This window comes from Triturus cristatus, chromosome 2_2, assembly GCF_964204655.1.
Source record: "Triturus cristatus chromosome 2_2, aTriCri1.1, whole genome shotgun sequence".
NCBI lineage: Eukaryota > Metazoa > Chordata > Amphibia > Caudata > Salamandridae > Triturus > Triturus cristatus.
Genome location: NC_140582.1, coordinates 1,134,170,340 through 1,134,194,774, shown reverse-complemented (window position 1 = coordinate 1,134,194,774; position 24,435 = coordinate 1,134,170,340). Strand labels below are relative to the sequence as shown.

The 24,435-nt window shown below is 44.0% G+C and overlaps 1 protein-coding gene across 1 annotated transcript in view; it reads right to left on the bottom strand.

Moving 5' to 3' along the window:
- The window catches only part of LOC146863240 (alpha-1A adrenergic receptor-like), a 243,703-nt gene extending 219,712 nt beyond the window's left edge, over nt 1–23,991 (bottom strand). The window contains exon 1 of the mRNA XM_085642664.1: nt 22,611–23,991. Within this exon, the coding sequence (XP_085498790.1) occupies nt 22,611–23,712 (1,102 nt within the window). The 5' untranslated portion in view covers nt 23,713–23,991. The remainder of the gene's footprint in view (nt 1–22,610) is intronic.
- Nucleotides 23,992–24,435: the final 444 nt, after the last annotated feature.

Sequence of the window (24,435 nt, the reverse complement as noted above, 5' to 3'; positions counted from 1 at the left end):
CATTAGAGAGGAGATAAAAGCTGGTCTCACCCTCCTAAATCCGGCTATAACTTTCTAGGAACAGAGGACCTGGCTTGGCAGTTTGGGCTGGACTGTTCCCATGAGGCACAGGGTCAAGACTGATTTGCATGTGGCCAGGTCTAAACTGGGGTGGCATGGTGAGCAAAAGAATGATGGATTTAACCCAGATCTCTTGACTGGGGGTGAATGTTTTGATTTGTTCTGCATTCCGTCCATCAATTGTGTGTCTTTTGCAAAAAAGCAGACACAGCATAGGCAAAATCTGTCAATTCATACCTTCAAGTAAAAAAAGACACCAATCAGCTCAGGCGATATCCCTAAGAAACGCCAACCTATGGTCGCACTATAGCTGATCGTGGAGAAGGATTCCTGACTTGATGGACAAGGAACCATAAATATCCTCACTTGCAAAGTACACTGCAAGGACTGGAACCTGCCCGTCAGAGCTAGGAGCTAAAGTTCCTAAACTTAGCTACTGGTACAGTGTACCTTACTAAATGTATAATTTCTGTTTAGAGATTAAAGCGCCTAAAAGTCTTAGAGTCGTCTCTGATAGCTGGAGCAGAACAGAAATTCTCACAACTTATATTTTTATATAAACACTCCAGTTGTTTTTTATCCCAGCTTTTTTTATTTATCACTGGTTTTTCATCTTTCTTTTCCTTCTTCTTTCCCAAGTTTGTGTTTTTCTCTCTCCAGCGCTGGATCAGAGTCTGTTTAAGAAAACAAGAACTGTTTCCAAAAATAAGTGCTGTTTGGTCCCCATCTGCAACCACCATCTTATGTTAAGAATAAGACACATCCTGTCCCATATAATCCCTGGATGATTTATTTAAATCAGTGGGCTTCAGAAGTTGAACGAGGGTCACTACAGATAGACCACCTGTATACATGAATAAATAAATGCTTATTTAGTATACGTGTGGCATTTGTTATGTATTTTAGGAATGTTGAATGTCCTATGGTGTGGCCTTGATAATGCACCTAAATATTTACATGACAGCATGATTTAGCTTTCATTTAGCCTAGAGGAAGTTATTGGGGCAATTAACACCAGTAAAGGGGGTAAAGCCCCAGGCCCTGATGGCATCCCAGTGGACATGCTGAAAAAGCTAATACTTTTTAATGGGAACCTTTAGTAACTCTGGTATGAAACGATTATTGTAGAATAGGTTTCTCACCAATTTGGGCAGAGTTAATCATAGTCCCTATTTATAAAAAAGGTGATTGCATTAATCCTGCTTGTTACCGGCCGATCTCTTTACGTGACTCGACAGTCAAGATAGTGGCCGGATTTTCTTGAATAGGCTTCAGGATTGGGCGGAATCAAACGAAATTCTCTCGAAAAAGTATGGCTTCCACTCCCGAGAAGGGACCATAGAACAGGGACTAAACTTAATTTGCCTATTTGGGAAATATACTTGTAGTGTCTTGCCAAACCCTTCTGGCATTGCAAGTCCCATGTGTTTGGGTCAGAATCATGTTTACACCATCATACTTATTGATCCATTATCTCAGTGGCCTGAAATTAAAATAGTTCCTAATATTACCTCGAAAGTTGTGACCCAGTTTTTAAATGAGGTGTTTGAAAGAGAAAGTTTCCCTGAATCTCTTATAATGGATAATGGGGTACAGTAAACTTCCACCGAGATGAAAAGATTTCTTGAAGGTCATGGCATTGTTTACAAACGTTCTTCAGTCTATTATCCCCAGAGCAATGGGATTGTGGAGAGGTGGATCAAAGTCTTTAAGGAGGGGTTAAAATTAGCCATTTCTAATGGCAAGAATTGTAGTCAAGCCATTAGTGAAGTTCTTTGGAGTTACAGGAATACTCCTAGGAGTATAGGTGATCTTTCACCTTTTGAAAAAATGAGGGGTAGGAAGAGTGTGTCTAATATGAGTCAGGCATGGATGAGAGATTTATTGCTCAACAAGAACGACAAAGCAGTGTCTGTTCAAGGCTGTCATGATAAAGTTGTTATTTCTCCTGTAAAGGTCAATGATTGGGTACGAGTGAAGAAAGGTAGGTTTGTCAAATCCGGGGAATCTCGGTTTTCTCATCCTTTGAAAGTGGCGTGTTGGTCATCAGGTGGTAGAACTATCTGATGGAAATATTTGGAGTTTATCCAAAGTGGTGAAGATTTCTCAGTGGTTGTGGCCTGATGAAAAGTTTACTGATTGTACTCATATGTCATCGTCCAAACTTTCTTACAACAGAGTAAATTGGAGAAAGTCAATTTCTTCAAAAGGTGGAATTCTGAATGGGCATTGCACTCACCAGTCTGCACGCAAAGAAAGAAAACAGTGAAAAAGCTTTGAAAACTTAAAGAAAAGGTGTGCATCCTGTGCTTATATTTGATGATTTATACAGAATGCCCAGCATCAGGATTGCACCCGCATGGTTGAAAATCATTCAAGCATTAAAAAGGAAAGCAAAATGCGATATTCGACTCGCCTGGGAATTACATCGGGATTCATTATGGACAGAGTTTAAATGATTAAGAAATGGACACTATATCATGTCGAATATTTGTGCTCACGATGCATAAACGTTTTTAAACAACAAGACTTTCATTAGGAGGTTGTAAGGTTGTTCCGAATTGCTTTATGGGGAATGAAGTTTTTCAATGCAACAGCATTAGGTGGTAGTAATCATCACGGTGCTGAGAGAGTGGGAAAATCGTAATTAGCGCGATAAGCGGGTGGGGAGAAGGAAGGGTTATAAGTGAGAGAGAGGGAGGGGCGTAGATGTGTTTGGGTTGCAGTCGCTTTGAGGATGGAAGGTTTTTAAACAGTCCAGGGCAGGTACGTGTACAGTTCGCTAGCAAGAATTTGGTCGAGCATAGCAAATTGAGAGTATTATTAAGTCAAGATGTATGGGAAAAAGCTAATAAAAGCGAATGTATGGATTGATGGCAGGTCTATGAATAAGGATGTATTTTTGGGAAGGCGTGGGAGGGTTAGAGGAGGTTGAACGATAGATTATACAATGTTCTGATGAATGTTTAGAAAAGGGTTTGTTAACAGAGGGGATGAGGGGAAATGTCAAGTCAGGTATACTGCATTGAGACTGTTAAGAAAACGGGGAAGAATGAGGGCTGTATCAGCATGAAGAGAGTGAGCGTTACAAGCAGAAGGGTGTGAGGGGTGTAACTTTCTCGTTCTGAGCGCAAGGGGCAAGCTGTTGTTGGGTCGAAAAAAGGATGGGTTTCGTTTATTTAAATAAAAAGACCGTTTTGTGCATAACGTATTATAATAGTTGAGGATACAACAAAATATGTGTGCAATGAGAGTCAGTGAATTAACTGATGATTGTTTTTATTGATTATAGTGACCCCCGAAGAAGTGATTTAATGCAGGTTTGAGCGAATTAACACTGCCCTGAATGAAGTATGCTTTAGTCGTGTTCTTTCAAAGAGGTCCGGATGGACACAGTGGGAACATCAGAAACTTGGGAAACAGCATTCTCACTCCGCCTGCGGAATTTAAGCATGTTGAAAATAAGAATATTGAGTGAAACAAACAAGTATAAAGTTGGAACATAAAAGGAGAATGTTTATGAATAAGTCGCCTAAGCAGGCATAACTCAGCTGTGCGATTGGTCGGGGTGAGATGTCGCCCCATGCAATGGTGTTATTCTGAATAACCACCATATGCCAAGAACTCTGCAACGCCCTGTTTGGTATAAAGATTATTATGTGCGCAAGTGATGTTTTTCTGTATTTTTATATTATTGTTATGTTATTCATGCATACTGTACACATGTTTTTATTTATTTACATATGTTATTCTTTTTGTGTTATTCTTTTAAATGTCAATGAAGGGGAATGTGTGGTGTCTTGCCAAACCCTTCTGGAGTCTGGAACACCGCCCGTGCTCCAGATTCCAAGTTAGACAGTTTGACCCAGGCTTACTAGATAGACGTTATAATATGTTCTCCTAAAGAATAAAATATTCGACCTTATTTGAAGCGTGCTGAGATGCCTCATCATTACAATACTATGACTTAAAAGGGGAATATTCATCTCACTTTTGTATACTTTTCACCTGCTTTTGATTGCGTAAGCCATGGCAAGTTGTGGAACATCTTAACAGATTTAGGGGTAGAGACATCTGTCATCCATTTTGTAAGGGAACTATACCCAGGTAGTAGGTCCAGAGTTCGCGATGGTATTAAGGGTGAGTGCACGCAGCCCTTCTGTTTAGCGAGAGGGGTGCAGCAGGACTGTGTGCTCGCTCCTTTCTTGTTTTCCTTATATATCAATAGTCTAGAGAGTGAAATGGCCAGAAAATGTAGGGACCCACCACAAATTGGCCACCGTCCCATTCAGGCCCTTCTCTACGCGGACGATGTTGTCCTCATGGCACAAACACCTGTAGGCCTACAAAGACTGCACTCTTATTATGTTACCTATTTGTGGGATCTGGGTCTCTTAGTTAATCCAAGTAAAACATATATCATGAAATGTGGAACTAGGACAGCGAAAAGTTGTGATAATAAAAATACCTGACGTAAAGGTTAGTACTACAGTGACCGTTTCCTATTTGGGTATATTGTTTGACAAGGTGGCCACATGGATGCAAGCTATTAGGATCTGGGATCTTCTGTTTGGGAAATCAGTTATGATCCTGTTAATTTTTGCAAGAAAGCTAGCTACAAACCCTCCTCATGAAATGTTAAAGACATATAAAGCAATCCATTGATACTTATGGGGCGGGTGTGTGGGGACATGATAATTGTAAGGTTTTTCAAACTGTAGAAAATGTGCTTTTGAGGCGCCTCCTCGCAGTACCTAAACGTTCTTCTTCTTTTGTTTGCCAAACAGAAATGGGACTTTCATTACTTCTTCATAAAATTATGATACAACCCATCCTGTTATGGTACAAAAATAGGACTTCCGAATATATGGATTTTCAGTAGTGGCTAGTAGGGGGACGTTCGTGGGGAGGCGGATGAAGGTGGGGGGGTAGGATATAAATAAAAAAATAAAATGTACCTGCTGGTTGCTGTCGCCATTGCTGTCGCCCAACCGCCGCCTCTTCGCAGCAGGAACAGGAAACACCCAGTCTTCCAGACTTCCTTAACTAATTACAACACGCCTGATTGCAGCGTTGTGATTGGTCTGAGCACCGTGGTTCGGCGCTCAGAGAGGGAGTGGAATCCCGGGCATGTTCTCCATGCAGGCTGTAATGCAGCCTTGGTCGAGAAAAAGCAAAGTGCGCATGACTGTTTTGGCTGGTCCGAGGTGGCCGGCCAAACAGTCATGTGATCTTTAGGTGCAGCATCAGCCACTCCTACTCCCTGTGACGCGGAAATCCCAGCCCCTTCTGCCCTAACCTGGCGGCAACTCCAATACAAAAAATAAAATGATAATAACACTCTGTTATTATCATTACATTTTTTCCTTTACACTGGTGGGGCGACACTCCTCAGCCCTAGCAGAGGAGCCGCCGCTGCTGGTTTTAACCGAGCCATTATTGGGGATTGTCTTAAGTCTTGCACTTCGTTTCCCATGACTACTTTATATTTAAGCAATTCCTCTCGAATATGGGACACCCATTATATTTAGTGCAGCCCGATACCTTGATGTAAGTAGGAAAGACTTGAAAGCTAAGAGCCAGGGGCACTTGGACGAACCGAGGGTGTCTAAAGAACTGTTAAAACTTACTGTGTTAAGAAATAAATCCATTCTGACTACATTTGATATGCAACCTTATCTTAAGTACCGTCTGAACCCCAGGCATAGGTTCGTACTTACTTGTTACAGAATGGACAACTCCCCTTGTAAACAAGTGTCAAAACAGAGACCTGGGCACGTGGCGTTTCTTTGCAAGCTGTATACTAAACATAGGAAAAGTTATATTGTCCCACTGTTAAAGCCGTACAATTTTAAGCAATGCAGTCCTGCATACCTGTTTTTGCAAACATTACCTTTTTTTGGGCATATGCTGCTCTATGTCACGTTTTTTGTGGGTGCTGACTTTTGTGAGAAAAAAGTTTTAATTATGTGCAATAATATACATAAGACAGCATTTTTCGACTGTATGTTTTTAACTTATTTATGCATGTGTGCTATGTTTTTATCTTTGTCCAATGTATTTGATGATTTGCTATGATTAGCCTATGGTCAAAACTTGCATAGCTGTTTTTGTTTATAATATGTACGTATTACCATGTTGTAATGTCTTTTTGCTTTTATGAAATCATATAAAGCTGACTTTTGAGTTGCTTTGATTTGAATGTCCTTTTGTGTTGCTTTCTGTCCGTTGTCTGTGTTGTCCTCCACACATTTCATAAAATAAGATGCACTGGATAACACACTATACAATAAGGGCAGGTGGGACATTTTAATTTTCTTTCTGTAGGCGCACATTTTCTTATTGGTATGTTGCAGAATGTTGAATTTAAAAGTGCGTGTAGAATTCACATTTTTTCATTACTATTTGATTAAAAGTGTGCTTTTAAATAAATGCAATGAAGTGTTTCGCCCAATTCGCCTAACATTACCTGCGACTGTTGATTCTACAATAACTAATTACCTACTCGAAAGTCTCGTTGGCTTATCACATGGGGCCATTACTTTTTGCATATTTTAAATTGAGAATGCATTGTGAAACATTTTCGCCCTTATCAGACAGTTTCCATTCGGCCAATAATCAGGTAATTTTCCTGGTGTGCACGTGCATTACATATATTTTCTTCTGCCCGCTTAAATGCATGGCAGTATTCATAAAGGGGGAAGGAGGCACACATGCACAAATGCAAGCTGAGATTTGCAACGAGGGATCTTAGTCATGTGCCTAACAAAAATGAATGAATGCGTCCTCCTTGTGTAACACAACTGGTGCTCATACCTTTGGGTCAAGCACGCGCTAAATAAAACACTGGGGAAAAAATGGACGCCATTTAGGGGTCACCAGGGGTTTCAGCTACGATCCCCGACTTGGCCCTCGGGACCCCTGGCCTCAGAGGTGGCAATATCTGTGACAGAAAAAAGTGGCAGCTCGTCATTATGGACATCGGTTGGGAATGCACTCTTTGTATTCTCTCAATTTTTTATTACACTAGTGTAAGAAACAATTGGTCAACTTAGATGGAATATGACCTTACCTGGCAACTGAGGTAAGTGAATTTAAAAAAAAAAAATTGTGTTATATGCGTGCTTGCAGGTGAATGTGCGTTTACGTGAGAGAGTTTGTGCAAGTGTGTGTATGTGTAAGCATGTGTAACCTTCAACTTTACTCACACAAAGAGCGTGTGATGTCCCTTCCGCTAGCCCAGGCATTTTGATGAATTGACGTTCATGCCCTTAGTGAGTGATACCAACTTTTACTGGGTCCCATAAAATAACAATGTACGATCTGAGAGATACAAATACTGAACAACACAAGAAGAATTAAGAAGCAGCAGTGCACGGGCAACTCCGGCATACAAATACACAACGCAAGAGCCTTGTAGTGTGCATTTGGAAGCGGTCAATACTTTGTTCGATCTCTTCAAATCTTTTAACTCTCCCCCATGCTACTAGTATAAGATCCCATACACAGGGGCGGACTGACCTAAGGTGCAATCTGGCAATGCATAAATGGCGGGTCCGACAAGTCAGAGTGTGGGCCAGTTTTCTGGTTGTCAGCGGGCCTATTTTATAGTTTTACTGTTGATGTCCCTGATATTGTCACAAACGTTGCCTGGGGCAAGCAAAAATACATGCAATCTCCCATACCTTGCAAAACACTTTTACAGTAGGTCTTTAGAAGTTCAAACCTGCCCAGATTGCAAATCTGGGACACTTTTTTAGCTATCTGATTCGCTAATGGGCGGGCACTTTTTTCTCCATGCTCCACATAGACTCTGCTTCCTGGTCATCTCAAGAACAGTGCAACTGCAAAGACAAACACATGGCAATTTCTTACCACACGTATCATTCTGGCATCCCCGACACTGCTTACCCTCTCTGCAACTGACTCACAAAGGGCCTCCGCACTCATAGCAGAGGTCATGCAGTCGTGGGAGCAGTCTCTGCACTTGGGGCAGGATCTCAGTAATTAGAATTCTCATTGCAGAGATTCCGCCGTGACTGCGGAGACTCCCTCACGTTTGCCGAGCCTCTACCATGAGTGCTTAGGGCCTTTGTGAATCGGACATTACTTGTTCAGAAGAAAATGGAGCCAGCTTCTCTTTTAACTTGTAAAGAGGAAAAACTGCATTGTTTTGACTGCCTATGCAGCGTAATAGGCAACACTGCAGATATTTGGAGTTGCCCAGTGCCAAACTTTGCATACAGCCTTCTTGTGTTAGAAGCTGGAATTGTGGCAGGTGGTATCCGCACCTCTTGTTTATATTGAATCAAAATAGGTCAAAATGATCTGACTTGTGACACCCATTTGTATAGCCCCCTCCAGATTGAGTATTAAAAAAAGGTATAGCTTGGATCCGTGGGATTGTGTGCACAAGACCCACGTCTGCGCATAACCGTCCCACTTAGGGCGACACAATAAAGTTTACAAAAAAGTGATGAATGATATCCTAGAATTAATCTCAGCCACCGGCGATCGCTTGGCCGCATCCCAATCCATCGTGTTTTACCCACCATGCCACCTCAGTTTTGGCCCCGCCATAAGCAAATCAGTCTTGACACTGCTCCAATGGGAACAGTTGAGCCCGAACTGCCAGGCCAGGTCCTCCCTGTACCAGAACATAAGCAACTCAGGCCTAGTTTCACCCCAGTTAGGGATCATCAGCCAAGTATAGCTTGGTTCAAGTGACAGAGTGTGCACAGGACCCACATATGGGCATACTCTTCCCACTTAGAGTGACATACTAAAGAATACAAAAACGTGATGGATGGAATGGTCGAAATAATCCCAGCCACTGGTAATTACTTGGGTAACATAACAGCCCATTGTTATTTTGCACACTATGGCACCTCAGTCTGGACCCATCCATATGCAAATCAGTCTTGTCTTTGCTTCAATGGGAACAGTCTAGTCTGAACTGCTAGGCCAGGTCCTCCCTGAACTGGAACACAAGCAACCCAGGACAGGTTTTGCCCTAGTTAGCGCTCATCAGTCATGTATAGCTTTGTTCCAGTGGCATAGTGTGCATGGGACCCACATCTGGGCACGCCCATTCCACTTATGAATTGCCAATGGCTGAGATTAACTCAAGCATTTAGGCTGATGGGACCTAAATCGTGCAAACCTGGTCTTGGGTTGTTTGTGTTCTGCTTCAGGGAGGACCTGGCCAGCCAGACACTCCCCCTGCTCCTTGCAGCCTCCTCCATTGTGAACAGAACTCTTCACCGGACTTTGGGAAGGTAACTTTTTTAGCTGGGCTAACCTGGTCCCTTTATCAGTCTGCACTCCATCGTGGTCTGTCTAAACTTGTGACTTTCCCACAGTCAAGTATGACCAGGCAGCAGCATATGGCGCTTTGTGCTTTTAGGTGTTATATCTACCTAAAACTTTGAAATTGCATCTCTCTGGTTCTACTGATTGGATTTTTGTCATTATGGTATCATTTTATTTATTAACATTTACTCTATTTTTCTAATTAGTTTGAGATGTATCTTGTGTTGTGTTTTCACGTTATTATTGATTGTTTGTGTGTTGCATAAATACCTTACACTTTGCCTCTAGGTTAAGCCTGATTGCTTTGTATCAAGCTATCAGAGGGCTAAGCATAAGTTAATTTAGTGACTTTTGTGATTTACCCTGGAAAGAATTCTTGTTGTTGCTTGAGTAGGATTTTCAACCCTCCCAACCAATGACCCAATTTCTTACACATACTCATTAATGGCTCTAGAGTCCTGCTTTGTAGACACTGTTTGAATCCTATCCTTTTGTCTCCTGTGGTGCTCGAAGGAATGGATGTCAACCCATGCCTCCGGGTATCTTCTCATTCAAATGCAGTTGCTTGAGAATGTGCTGTCTGATTATTGGTTACTGTGTACCTTACCTTTAATATTAATGAGTGACATTATATTTGGCGGGTTAAGAAAGAGGGGCTATATTTTGCAAACACATTCTATTGCTCATTCCCATATAGCCGGATACAAACAACAGAAACCGACAGCAGGAAATCATATTTTGCATGCAGACAATTTGCAACCGATGGCTCTTACAAACAGTATCCTCTATGGAGAACTTCTGCGGGCCAAAAGAATTTGTAGTAAACAGGAAGACTATAATAATGTACAGGAACATATGGTGAAGAGACTGAGAGATAGAAGATATTCTTGCAAAACTCTAACTACAGCTCATGATAATGTACCAAGATACGCAAGAAAAGTTATCCTATTTGGTAGAAAACTGCAGATGTGGGTGATGGATAACAAGATCAGATTTATCATATGTTTTAACAATCAGCATAATAAATTGAGATCGATATTGAACAGTCACCATTAATCATATGATCCCTTATTTTTTCCTCGTGCAAATCTTTAAATTTGCATGAGACTGCTAAAGTTCTTAAAACAGACTCATTCTGTTCAATAGTCTCCCCCTGTGATTGAGCACGGGAGAAAAACATAATGCCTTTCTACAACTCTGCTAACTTTCTTCCCATAGTTTTCTTCCAAGGCTTTCACAGCCCTGGTGTATTCATCGTCAGGCCCTTCATCCGCATCCTCATTCTCATTCAATGATATTGGCAGGGATTTCAAGACCCTGCTTCCTTCCGTGCTAAGATTATGATCCAACATGGCCAATTTTCTTTTTTCAACATACACTTCCCCTCCAGTGCCTTTAAGGTATGTTTTAAATGCTTCCCACCAGTCCTCCCTGCCTCTTCCCCTCGATGACCACTTCCCATCATGTCCTCCTGCCCTAGCGAGTTGCCTGCAACACCCCCTGGATATCTTCCTGTAATCCGCATACTCATGAACAGTAAATGTCACACAACACTACTGTGAAGGGCTCACAGTTGATTCAAGCAACCCCGTTGCTGGCTCCTGCACCCTCGATGCAAGAAAACAGGTACGTTTTCAATGGCCTGTAACAAGGAATCCTCAGAAGCGAACACCGTGGACGGCAGCAGTGGTAGCTGTTGCTAGGTGAGGGACCAGCAAGGACTTGTGAGATAATTGGAAACTTCACAAGGCCCACACGCTCAGAACAGTGCACCGATATTACAAATGTTGCTACACAACTAGACAGCTGGTTGCGAGATCCCAGAATGCATGTGACTCAAGGGTGTCCAAGCCATAGTCTCAACAATATGGCCTTTAACTAAGTGCCACACTTCTGTAATCAGTTGCCGTACATACCAGCCGACAGGCAGCAACCTACCCAAGAGTGTACCTTTTCCTTTCTTTGTTGGCCTTTCAATTCCCACCTGTCAACCGTAATGCAAACGTTGTTTAGCTACAACAATCAGACGGGTTTGCGACATTTATGGCTTCTCTTCTTCAAGTCCTCTTGCCTGTAATAGGACATCCTCATCGCGACATTTGGAGTCTCAACTCAGGTTTAATTCAATAACAGAGTTTATTGAATTAGCAACCGCCATCACATGTCCTAGCAGTGCAACTCTAGGCAGGACTGACCAACATTCTAGAATCCCCACCACAGTCAGCTCCACCATAGAAATTACCCATCATTGACAGTCCTGGGCCATAGAGTGCACTATACAACAAATTTCATGGCTCTCCTTTTAAAAAAATAAGAATTTCGTTAATTTCATATATTTATTTTTGTTCAGCACTGCCTGCTACCTTATTTGTGCCTTGGTGCGATCAACATGTGAGTTCTACTAAGATCATTGTTGTTGAGGGATATGGATTCAAGGTTCAAAGATGTGAAGTGGTGATGATGTCATAAGGACATAAGATGCTCCTGGGTTATGGCAGACTTGATTACCATTCTACTTTAAGGTGTAAAGGAGGCAAGAGCTCTGGAACATTGAGTGTAGTAGTTGTGACTCTAACAGAGCTCCATCCTTTCGAGGGAAAGGTAGTGATGTCCTGTCATATCAAGTTAGCAGTAACAACTTTCTTTAAATAAGGTTTTCAAGTCATTTCTAAATGACTGGTGGTTAAAATTGTTCTAGGAACAGCTTCAATAGTTATTACACCGACAGAATTTTTTTTGAGAATCAATAAAAGCCAACTGATATTTCTCCTTGATTTATATAACAATTTTCAGCCCAATACCTCATTTTAAAATTCTACTGTTACGCACGTCTAAATTAAAGTCAACCTTAATTAGAAGACAAAGTTTCATTAAAATCTCATCCAGAATTTTAACTCTCTTTACGGCAAAATTCAGCTACAATGGTGGACACATGGCATAGTTCTATAGTTTGCCATCTTTTAAATTCAGAGCTATTCCTGAGTGAGATGCAAATGAGGGTTACAACTGCTGCATTGCTCCTGAGAAATAGAAACACTTGACAAGTGGTTACACGTTACGATTGTGCCCTGGTCAAAAATGTTACTTTCTGGCTTTAGTCCTTAATTCCCAATCCAGCAGGAGTACACTCCTAAAACCCCCAGGATGACCTATGGGGAGATGGGCAGTTGCAAGAAAATACCTCTTGTTGTGTGCCCATAGCATTAACAGGAGGTCAGTCTTATGACCGTTGGCTCCACTTCTTTGTCCTAGGTGCAAGAGGGAGGTCAGGTCCAGTCTTCTATGCTCTTCTGAGGTCTCAGACAGCAGGTTTGGTCCTCTTCTGATCTTCCACAGTTCCAAGTTTGTACCGAAGATGAGGACTGCAGTTGCTACATTTATGCTTGGCATGAGATAGTAGGTGGGAATTTCGCCCTACCCAACAGATTAAAGATTCCTCAGGCTAACCTTACACACTTTGGTCATATTTAAGATGGCCGAAGTCTTCAACCACACTAAAATTGGGCTCTGAGGTCTAGGGGGTAGTAGTGTACTATGGTAATCCTAGTGTTCTCCCACATCAGTTTTAGGCAGTGCCTGTATTCCCAACAAATTCAGAAACAGGAGTCTGGTAGGACAAAGCTGATCTTTCAGCAACCAGACAAACTAGATAAACAAAATTGCTTCAAAATTCTGTTTCCCTCCTTTTAAGTGTGTTCCCAGTGTCACATGAGAAACCCCAACAGACCTGTCAAGCAGGTCTTTATGCTCCACCAGGATACTGTGATGTCAACAAGAGGCCCATTGTGATGGAGGCCAGTATGACTGCGGGAACAAAAGAAGAGTCTAAGCCAGGGTGCCTCTTTGAAGTTATTCAACTCTTTATCCCCACCCACAGACCACCCTGTCAAGGGGACAGCAAAACCTCTCCACACCAATGGCCTTTTAGCCCTGTCTTTGGAGGAGGTTCATACCTCATTCATGCCCACTGAAATACTAATTATCGGCTGGCACAAAGCAAGCGCCAAATGTCCAATTAGTTTCCAGGGACCTCATGCAGTGCAAAGGTGACTTTTTAAAAGTAATGTTTCTGAATATTTATTACAAATCCGACTCAGGCTTGTAAAAAACATTTCAAGAAATGAAACATTTTAATTTGTAACTGCTTCCTAGTCAGAAATAACATTTATTAAACGGAATATTGTATCCTGATGCATTCTTCATGAAGAGCCAACCCTGCTACAATGGAATAGCTTTGAGCTGCTAATCAGGACACGTTTAACAGTACCCTTTACATGTCCTACTTTTAAATAACATGCACCCTGTCCTAATTAAGAGCAAGACTTCCTTAGGGGAGACATAAGTATTTAAAAGGAGGGTTTGGGCCTGTCATAAGGGGTCATTTCAACAGGGTGAGTTTGCAATTCAAATCTGCACAGGCTACTTTTGGCAGGCATGCAGCCATGTTTGCATTGTCACTACAGTGGGGGGCACAATTAGGGGCCTATTAAGATGTGAGTTGAAAAGCCTCCGACCATATGTTGGAGGCTTTCCGACTCACATCATAGGTTTCATATCCGACAGCCTTATTATGATAAAGGCTGTCGGATTTGAAACCGGCCGGTGGGACGGACTGGCTTCCGACGGGCTCAAGGAGCCCGTCGGCCAGGCGGAGGCAGCTCATAAGCCCCTATGTACGGCGTTTACACCGTGGGGATTATGATAATGGTTTCCAACAGGCCTTTTGTGTCAGGTTTTCCAACATGAAAAGCCTGTCGGAAAGCAACTTTGGTGTCCCCTAGCAGGGCCCCCATGTCTCTGCAGGCTCCGGTTGGGGGCCTGGGGGGCACCTGTGTTTGCCCCCCTGTAAATCCCTACACCATGTGGCAGGTACCGTGGGATGCCTGCCACGCAGTGTAGGGATTTACACAGCCTCCCATTTCTCTATGGGAGCTTGTGCTAAGGCTGGTTTATGGCTGCAGCACAAGCTCTCATAGGGAAATGGGAGTACGAAACCGCACCATGTGCGGTCGCATTGTAATGGCGGCGGCGGGACCACCGACCAGAGGTCAGTCGGTCCCTAGACCGCATCGTAAGTGTTGCAGTCCACTAGTAACATTTAACTTACAGGCCCTGGGAATACTGTTGCTACTAAATACTAAGGACCTATATGTAGGTTAAATATGACAGTCAGGAATAGACCAATTTGGCCATGTTGAAGGAAGGAGCATAAGCACGTTGCCACTGGTTAGCAGGGGTTCCGTGCACAGAGTTCTATTTGCTATCAAACATGGGGTTCAGCAAAAGGCAAAAATTCCGGGGTGACCCTACAGAATGGGCAAAAATGTCTAACATATACACACACACAAAATATGGTTTCTTAACTTGTCTCTGTTTACAATAGCTATTGTCTGAGTTAATACAATATAAGGAGAATACAAGTGCAACTTCAGAATTGGTTTAATGAACAAGATAAAGCAATCACTGCTTCAGTGGAATCCTGCATGCAATTGCTTAACCTCATTGGACAAGAATCTACCACTTAGAGAAGGTAGGTCATGTTTCTTTTTGGTTCCAAGTCCCAGTATCAAATTGGAGAGGGTTATTGGTTTTAGGTTAATGAAGTGTATGAAAACATGTTCACAAATACAGTTTGAGTTTCTCTTTTAATTATTTTTTGGAACAAAAAAATATCACAGCTTATAATTCTTTTTGTGGCTTAAATTTAATTTGAAATATAATGATACTATAATTGATAGAACAAGATCCTAACTTAATTTCAATTTTAACCAGTTAAAAAACGTTGTTTGTTACAGATGCTAGGAATACCGTCTTAATGACTGCACACATTGCACCTACAAAGCTTTGTAAAAGGCACTCTTGTTATAATTATTGCAAATCTACATAATTACATTATGAGTAAAAAAAAATCTAAGTGAAGAAATATGCACTCTTCAACTAATGCAAAAAAGAGAATCCTGCAACAGCATGGTTTGGGCATTGTTTTAGGAGGAGATTTCAAAAACCCTAAAGTTAGCAACAGCAAGCACTGAGCAGAATTTGGTCAGTGATATCTTTTCAGCCCTTCTTGGTTGCTCATGGCCAAATCTGTCATTTTGAATTTGGATCCAGAGTAAGGCCCACCAAGTGATTCTATTCTGGTGTGTGGGTCGAGCATACCATGAATGTATTTCCCAAATAAACATTCACAAGACGACTAGCTGTGGGTCACATTGCAACCGCGAGCAGGCAAACAGCGTGCGCGCAGAGAGGGAGCGAGTGGCCGAGCCGTAATAAATCAAGCACGCGGTGGGAGACACCTGTCTGGGCGCGCACATGGTTTGTCTCCCTACGCGAAAGAAAGCGACAACAATAGAGTCTCGCCAAGGCGAATCAACACATGCGCTGCGTTCGCTAGGCGAGACCTAAAAAACATGGTAGGACATTCTCCAACTGGGCCAAAAGTACTATACGGGTGTTACGGACACAACCTCTCTCTCGAGGTCATTACAGACACTGTTCCCAGTCCTGGGATTTTCTGTGGTAGCCTAATGCATTCTGGGTGTTGTAGTCTTACATTGCTTCCATTGATGTGGCAATTGACTAATATACCTGAGATCAGTGATTTGTAGGTGAAAAGGCCAGGACTGGGGACAGTGTCCATGAAGACCTGGAAGGAGGTAGTCACCCTAATCAGCTTGCAACAAACACTGCACTGGTCCAGCATCTTCCAATGGGCAGTGAGCATTGTTTTATCTCAGAGTGAAGTTAACGTCATTTTATTAAAATATTAAATAAAGTGGGTGCCAACAAACAACCTTTGATAATGCACTTGGGGACATCAAGCCAGTCAGTAGACTTCCTATGTGTCCAGTATACAATGGAAAGATGGCTTTATTCAAGCTATCTTAGACTACGTTATTCAGTAGAGTTCATTCAACGGGGACCAGTCCATGTTATAAACAACCATAGTATAATTCAGAAAATCCACAGCCTTCCATTGGAAAGCTTGACAAACCTTATGCATAAGACCAGCATATGAAGACCTTTATTCACTGTTTCGCAAGCATATCTAAAGCCTGTCTAGCATTGGATGATGAAATCAAATGTTCCCAAATGATTCAGCAACCTGTCAGTCAAATGTTTTTATCAAAGCTTTTACCAACAATCTCCCAATGAAATGAGTACATTGTTACTGTCTAACATTCAGTTATCCTTTTAGAAAACAAAGCCTATGAGTGTTTTCGCCAGTGATGTTATCACCTGTCATGAAGTGTTCACCTCATTACAAAAGTAGGTCGGGAGCTGCGGGAACCGAAAATTGATAGGTTCCTTCGAGGTCTGTCTATGGCGTGTGGTGTTCACAGCTTCCTCTTTCCCTAATCAAACAACCAAAAGGATTCTACTGAGGGGATAAAATATGGTAACCCTGTGATGATGGTGTAGATCAAAATGTTTATGCATGCAGCTACAATGTTGTCCCCAAATCAAGATCCCCTGAAAAGTGATATGGATTGAACAAAATCTACAACACATACTGTACAAATCATCAAACGTAATTTAAATTATGCACACTCCTTTATTACTTCGGTTTTTTTTACATTCCCAAAAGAAGTTCAAATAAAATATCTGAATTCTCTCTTTATATTAATATATCGCAATCTCTCCTTACAAATACTGAAATACAGATCCTGCCACATTGCGTCAATGCACAACAGTGAACATTATATTAATCCAATTGGAACTTCTCATTATGTAAAGAATGATCTTTAGAATATCCGTTCATGCAGCGTTTCAGTGGTGTTGGTCAACATCCGCCACCCGCCACAGGACTTGCAATTTAATGGATTAATGGGGGCAAAACTACAGTGATATTTCTTAGGCACAATGTACAACATAGTTCCAGGTTTGGGGACAACAATGTAGTGTTTCTATGGTTTACTCCGTCAACTTAGTAATCAAGGGGTAGCGCTCTAGTTTCCTATATTGATTAAAAAAAATGATGACGTCAATTCATCTACCCCTGGACTTCTGCTGAATTGCCCTCTGTGGTTTCCCTTCCACTATTCACCAAAGACTATGTGCCAAATTACAGACCATCCCTTAATCATCCAGTGCTGTTTACCTGAATACTGCCTTTTTCCCCAATTTTAAATATTTGCAAGCTCTCGCCTAAGAACTCTTAGAACATTCACGCCCAGTGTGTCCCTTTCCTGACTTTAAAAATGGGGCTACGGTCTTTTGACATCCTAGGTTCAGGAAACTAACGGCTATTAATCAATTCTGGGACATTTTACTCTAACACTTTTTCGTACCAGTAATTTGTTTTTTAAACCTTTTGTATCCGTTTTTTGTTGTTGTTATGGTTTTAAGTAATCAAACAATAAAGTTCAATTGACTTGAATCGAATTGAATTACAGACCATCCCTAAAATAAGTGCAATATGAAGAGATATGTAGGGATGTTCCTTGGAATACAGGCTGAGATGGCCTAGAACATCCTCACCATGGCCCTGGGAGCATAAACAAAGGATCCGCTCTTTAGCAATCGGTGGACAGCTGAACACTTCAAAGAAGGCTTCACATAAGTGGAGTGCTGTAAGAGTGGAGGTGTGAAGCTCATGGTTGGGTCATTACTGCAGACAACTAAAGGCCATCTGGTGACTCCCCTTCACCGCCAGCGAATATTACTAATGAAGGAGATGCAAATAGGGTGGGGCAAAGTAAAGCAGAATGCTGCCAGTAAAAGGGAGTGGAGAAAGGATTGCTAATTTGTGTAAATTTGAGGTGCTCAAAAAACAACGGATTCCGAACTAGCAGATGTCTAAAGCTACTCAGGAGGGAACAGGGCCTTTAAGAGACCATAAGAAGATGATCAACTTTGCATACCATCTTCCAAGATACCCCGAACAAGGTAGAAGAACCTTAGTCAATGCAAGAATAAGAACTACAACAACCACAGAAATAATGAAGTGAAGCAAAAATGGACGAAGTGAGATTATCAGGATATTAAATATAGGAGAGAGTGGAGATACAATAACAAATATTGAAGAAGGAAAAAATTAAAACTCCTAATTTTTCAAGAGAATGTTGAAAGAGAAGCTCCTGCAAAACATTTTCTGATCATAAATGTCTCTGACAGACAAAGTGTCGCAATGATGGCAGACCTCACAACCCTTGATGTTAGGGTGTATCTTACATTCACAGAAATTTGCCAGTAGAATTATAACTTGCCACATTCCTGCTTTTTTTATTGCAGGGATCCCTAGAGCCTATGCAGTACTTTTTTTGTAATGTCTTTATTGATTTTCAACTATAAAAAACAATTCAACAATGACAAGCTGCCGAGAATCACATCAGCAGAGAAAATTGTGAAGGAACAATAGCGGAGAAGACACATCATCATGATAAGCAAATGTGAAAGGTCACAGATCAGTGTAATCGATGCGTATAACTATAAAGTGGATCGGTGGAATATACATGACGAGGAGTCTGTAACTGGGTGAAAGTTAATTTGTTTTCAGTCTGTAGAATCATGTTCATGGGTGCGAAGGTACTCACGCAAAGGTTGCCAAATATCTCGGGGGTGAGACGTAGGGGGGCTGTAGGAGGGTATAGTCTTCGCTAATAATGCATCATGCTTTTAAGCCAATCTGAGGAAATGGGTATTCTGTTGCTGCCCCAGTGGAGCGTGATCTCACGCGTGGCTAAAAAGAAGGCCATTGAGGTGAGTCGGCGCAAGGAACATGGGATGTCCTTGGTGCACCCCAAGAGGGCCAGGAGAGGATCAGGTGCAAACTCTACATCTGTCATAGTTCAGACTTGGGTAAAGACAGAAGCCCAATGTACAGATAGGTGCGCAAACTCTGCTCCCAGTGAATGGCACTTTAGACAGAGGTCGGACCTAGAGGGGTCGAATTTGGCTATATCTGAGGGGGAGAGGTAAATGCAATGGAGAAATTTGAAATTCAACAGATTATGATGATGAATCAAAATATATTGAATCTGTGAGCAGCAGTATGACCATGTCTTCTCGGTACGGGGTATTCCCAATTCTTCTACCCATACCTCCCGTACATGCGTAGTAGTGTCAGGTTTCATGGTAATACACAGATGTACAGCCTAGAGGTCATGCGGTCACCATCCACATCTGACACCATGAGTGTCAGAGGTGAACAATCCTCTGAGGGCAGCGGGTAAGAAGGGAGAAGTGATCGTAGAGGGTTGTGCAGTCTGTGAAGAATAAAGTGGTCCATGTACGAGGAGTCGTGCAAACAGGAGCCTGCAGTTGGATGCACAATATGGCCATCAGAGAACTGTCCCCAATGGTGAGTGGGTTATGGCAGCGGAGTGTACGCTGTACTAACTTTTCATGTGTGAGTGGGAGCCAAGGATTAATGTGCGTCATGGCCAACAGGATGTGGACACAGATTGAATGTCTTTGGCATCCAGCGGGATGCCCTTTGGCAGGATTGATGAGTATGACGGACCCTCCAATTGGTCCCGCTCTGGTCTGGGTGGTACTATCGATGTGTATATTGACACTGGACAGCAAGGTAGCATAGATCAAGATCGGGAACCCCAAATCTGCCGCCGTCATGAGGGAGAGTTAGAGTATCCCATCAGACACGGAGACGACCGCCAGCCCAAACACGGCGCAAGAGGAGATGGCACAAAGAATGGCAGAAGGTCTGTTATAGTGCCGGGTCCTAAATAAGCTGTAATGTGGTCCTTGTCTCTGGAGCCCATTGCCTAAATATTTGGTGCCAACCGAAACCTACGTGAAGGGGTCCTCTGTGGGGGCGGGCTGTGCAGAGTCTGTCAAAGGGAACGGTTCTGATTTAGTCCAGTTCATCTGGAGCCGGAGCCTATGAAGTGCTGTATGCAAAAGTAATGTCAGCTTTTTAAATTGGAATCTTATATTTAAAGCATTGAGCTTTTCGGACTGATTTGTGATTTTTGGTTGCTGGATTTTCTGCTTAGGTGCGACATTGGTTCCTTTCTTATGTTTGTTGTTGATGGTGCCCGTTAAAAAATGTCAATGTGTTTAAATGTTGCACCAATTTTTTACCACGTCATGTAAATTGCATAGTGTGTAGTGAATTGTCAGTGGGCCTGGTTCACAAAAGTAATCTGAGACCAAATCCTAACTTTACCACTTTCGGTATTCACAATGGGCATTTAGGAGTAGTAAATTTAGGATTCCTAACTTTGTTACTCCTAAATGCCTTTTGTGAATACTCAAAGTCATAAAGTTAGGATTTTGCCTCAGGTTACTTTTGTGAACTGGTCCCAGTGTTATTTACACATCCATCATGTTGTGATTCAAGTAATCCCTCTCTCACTTTGCTGGAAAAGATACACAACGTGTGGGAGGGGGCCAGGAACAACAGTTTGTGCCTCGTTTGGATAGAGTTCCACAGGTCCCCTCGGCAGACGTAAAATCAAGTTGTGAAATGTTCTAGCCTTGCAACCTTGAACCCCAGCTTCACTCCCAGGCCGACAGGTCGTGTGATGGAGTCGGTGGGCCCCCTGGGTTTCCGTCTATGCAATGCAGTGTACTGTCGTATTTACACCCTCGTCATCCAAGCACGTCATGGGTAATCTGGTCCCAAGGGGCCACGTTGTTATTTTTATAGCGCGTGTTTCGTGCATGATCCTCCAAGTCTTTTGTAAAGTCCTTCGCCCCTTGTTGGAGCTAGACCTGCGCTGCGTTAAATACATGATAGCGCCTCGCCGGGGCAGTAAGCGCTGTGCAAATGCCAATATAATATAATGAGGACTGGATGTGACTCTGAACCTGCAAATTAACCGAGGACAACCAGGTGAGGAGGGACAGATCCGCGCTATATAAGTTAAATGGGCAAATAAACGTGTAAATCGAGTACCACTGGTCACCAGGAGCCTTGCTTCTGTGGCCCCTCCCATCTTGTCTACATGCCTGGAGCCTCGCTGCCTGGTCCAGCCTCCTGCAGGGATGCTTGGCTGGGACTTGGGTGAATGAGAAAGGGCACCCGATGGGGGTAAATAAAAGACGCAGTAGCAGCGCCGTGGCTGAGTTTGATGGACAATAAATAAGGTGTGGTGACTACATGGCCCCGCCCCGTCTCCACACTCCTAAATGATGGGCTTTACTTTCTGAGAAATCTTGCACTTTTTACTAATACTTTTTTACTAGCTGTTCAAAAGTTTTGCTTTTGAACGTGTGTAGGTAGTTAAGGTGAAACAAGCCTCTGCAACAGGTGATATCGTGTACAGAACAAAAGAAAAGTTGCTAACGAGGTGTGAAATGCCATCTTCAATCCCCACTGGGTTCACCACTCGGGAGCAGCGTGCTGCCCGGCGTAAAGCGCTTCAATGCCTTGTCAAGAGTAGTGAGCGCTATGGATTTAATAGCGATATTGATGGCAATGATTGCACGCTAGTCCGGATGGGCAACACGATGAACCAGAACACGCACATGTTGAAGCACAGATGCGCGCGTGCACACACCGATAATGGATTACTCCAGCTGGGCTTACTGAGCGCGGTGAGGCTGGCAGGGAAACAGGCAGGAAGATGGTCGGACGGAGCGGACATGCAACCCGCCGACCTAAAGGCGCATATATAGATAAAATGACACAACTGGACGACAGAGGGACATAAAAGGACGAGTGAGTGATTGAACAGATTGATGGACGAATCAACACAGGTTGATCTCCAAACAAATAACTGGAAATTAGTTGGAGCGATAGTTGCAGAGAGAGACACACATGGATGGATGGATGAACGGACAAACGGGTGAATGGACGAACAGACGAACGGACAGACACATGAACAGACGGACGGAGAGCTCTCCAGCTCGCACAAGTACATTAAAAAAGTAGCTACATTAATAAGTATGTGAAAAAGACAGCCTACAGATGTTACACGGTGCCAGTTCGGTGTTTCATTTGTCAAAATCAATTGGGGATGTTTTACCCATTTTGCTGGAAGTGAGGTTGGCGCGATTGAAAATGGCACAGTGATGCCAGGGTTCAATGGGCGCACACCACACTTATTGAAGTTTGCCACAGGCAGAATTTAAAACCGTAAACCACTGAAGCCGCCTTGCGTTGTTTATTGAGGTTTGGAAAGGTTTAATGCGTCGCCTTAGTAATTTGCACCTGTATGTTAAACTCCCATCACTTTATTGAGGGTGGGTGAAGAGAGCGTCCACAGGTGGCGGCTGCGCGCGCGCTGCGCTCCTCCCAGCCGCGCGGCGCAGCAGGTGTCACCTACCTAGCGGCAGCACGAAGAAGAAGGGGAACCAGCAGAGGATGAAGACCCCCACCACGATGGCCAGCGTCTTGGCCGCCTTCTTCTCGCGGGAGAACTTGAGCAGGCGCACGGAGAGCGAGCTGCGGAAGGTGTGGCTGGCCTTGGCCCGGGACAGCGACTCCTCCAGCACGCTGCGGCAGTGGATGCGCAGCACCACCTCCATGGACTTGCTGCGCTCCTTCTTGACGCCCGCCTCCAGGCTGCGCGTGGTCCGGCGGGCCACCACGTAGATCTGGAAGTACATGACCAAGATCACAAGGAGCGGCAGGTAGAAGGAGCAGAGCGACGAGAAGAGGACGTAGCCGGGCTCCTCGGTGATGCTGCAGACGCTCTCGTCCGGCGGAGGGGGCTCCTTCCAGCCCAGCAGGGGCCCGATGGAGATGACCATGGAGGAGAGCCAGAGCAGGACGAGGATCACCACGGCCTTGCGCTCCGTCATGATGGTCGGGTACTTGAGCGAGTACTTGACCCCGATGTACCTGTCTATGGAGATGATGCACAGGCTCATGATGGACGCCGTGCAGCACAGGACGTCCACCGCCGCCCAGATGTTGCAGAAGATGCGCCCGAAGGCCCAGAAACCCAGCACCTCCAGGGTGGCCGAGAAGGGCAGCACCGTGGTGCTGAGCAGCAGGTCGGCCATGGCCAGGTTGACGATGAAGTAGTTAGTGACCGTCTGCAGGTGCCGGTTGAAGGCCACCGACAGGATGACCAGGATGTTGCCCACGATGGCGAAGAGGATGAAGACGGCCAGGAAGATGCCCACCCCGATGGCCTGCGGGTCCAGGGGCAGCAGGGCCCCGAGGGTGCCGTTGTTCTCCGAGGCGTTCCCGGCCAGGGAGGATCGGTCGGGCTCCGTGCGGCTCCCATTCACGCTGGCATTCCCAAAATCGGCAAAAGTCATTTTAACATGGTTAGGAGAAATTCGGTTCCAAACGAATGATCGGTTGGGCGGCAGGCATCCTCGCTGCCCTGCCCCTCTCCCCGCTAGCCGAAGTTGGGCACCGAGGTCCGCGGATCTGTAGACGCAAAAGTGTGCACAGAAGACGGCTTCATTGCGCATCCATCACAGAGCTGCACACGGCCGGTTAGTGCAGAAACCGCAGTGCCACCGTGGGTGGCTCTCCATGCCCTCCTGGGACTTTGGGATTACCTGCTTTCAACTGGTGGCATCGCCCGGCTGAGGGAGAATCCCTGTATGTGAGCATCACTCGAAGCGCGAACAGCCCAACACCAGCTGCGCCAGCCCCTCCCTCCCCGAGGCAGCACATGGCAGCAAGTGCACCCCACAGCAGCGGCTCTTCATCCCTCTATGCCCTCTGCCCCTCCCGCCTTGACTCCTTCTCCCTAGTGCCTGCCGGCAAAAGATGGTCCAAAAACACAGAAGGGAACTGTCCCCTCAACTCCAAACCCCCTCGCTCCCCGAAGTCTCCTCCCTTCTCCTCTCGCTGCCACTTGGTGCTTGAGGTGCAGAGTGGGTGAAGTATCTGCCGTAGCCGCTAGAGGGCGGAGAAGATCAACTTTTCGCTCTTTATGGCTTAAGCCGAAGATTCTAATTTTAGACAGTGTCGGTACTTAGCAGTCCCAGGTAGCATCCGGCGCAGACTTCTTTTGCTGAAGGCGCTCACCTGCTGAAAGTTTTTATAACACACAGGCCTCGAACAAGAGCAGCTCCTTCAAAGATGAACAACCCTCGTAATGATGCATGTTACAGGATGCAACACGTGTTTTGCATAATTTATGGGCTGTCGTGTAAAAGAGATCAGGCTGTGTCAATAAAACAAGC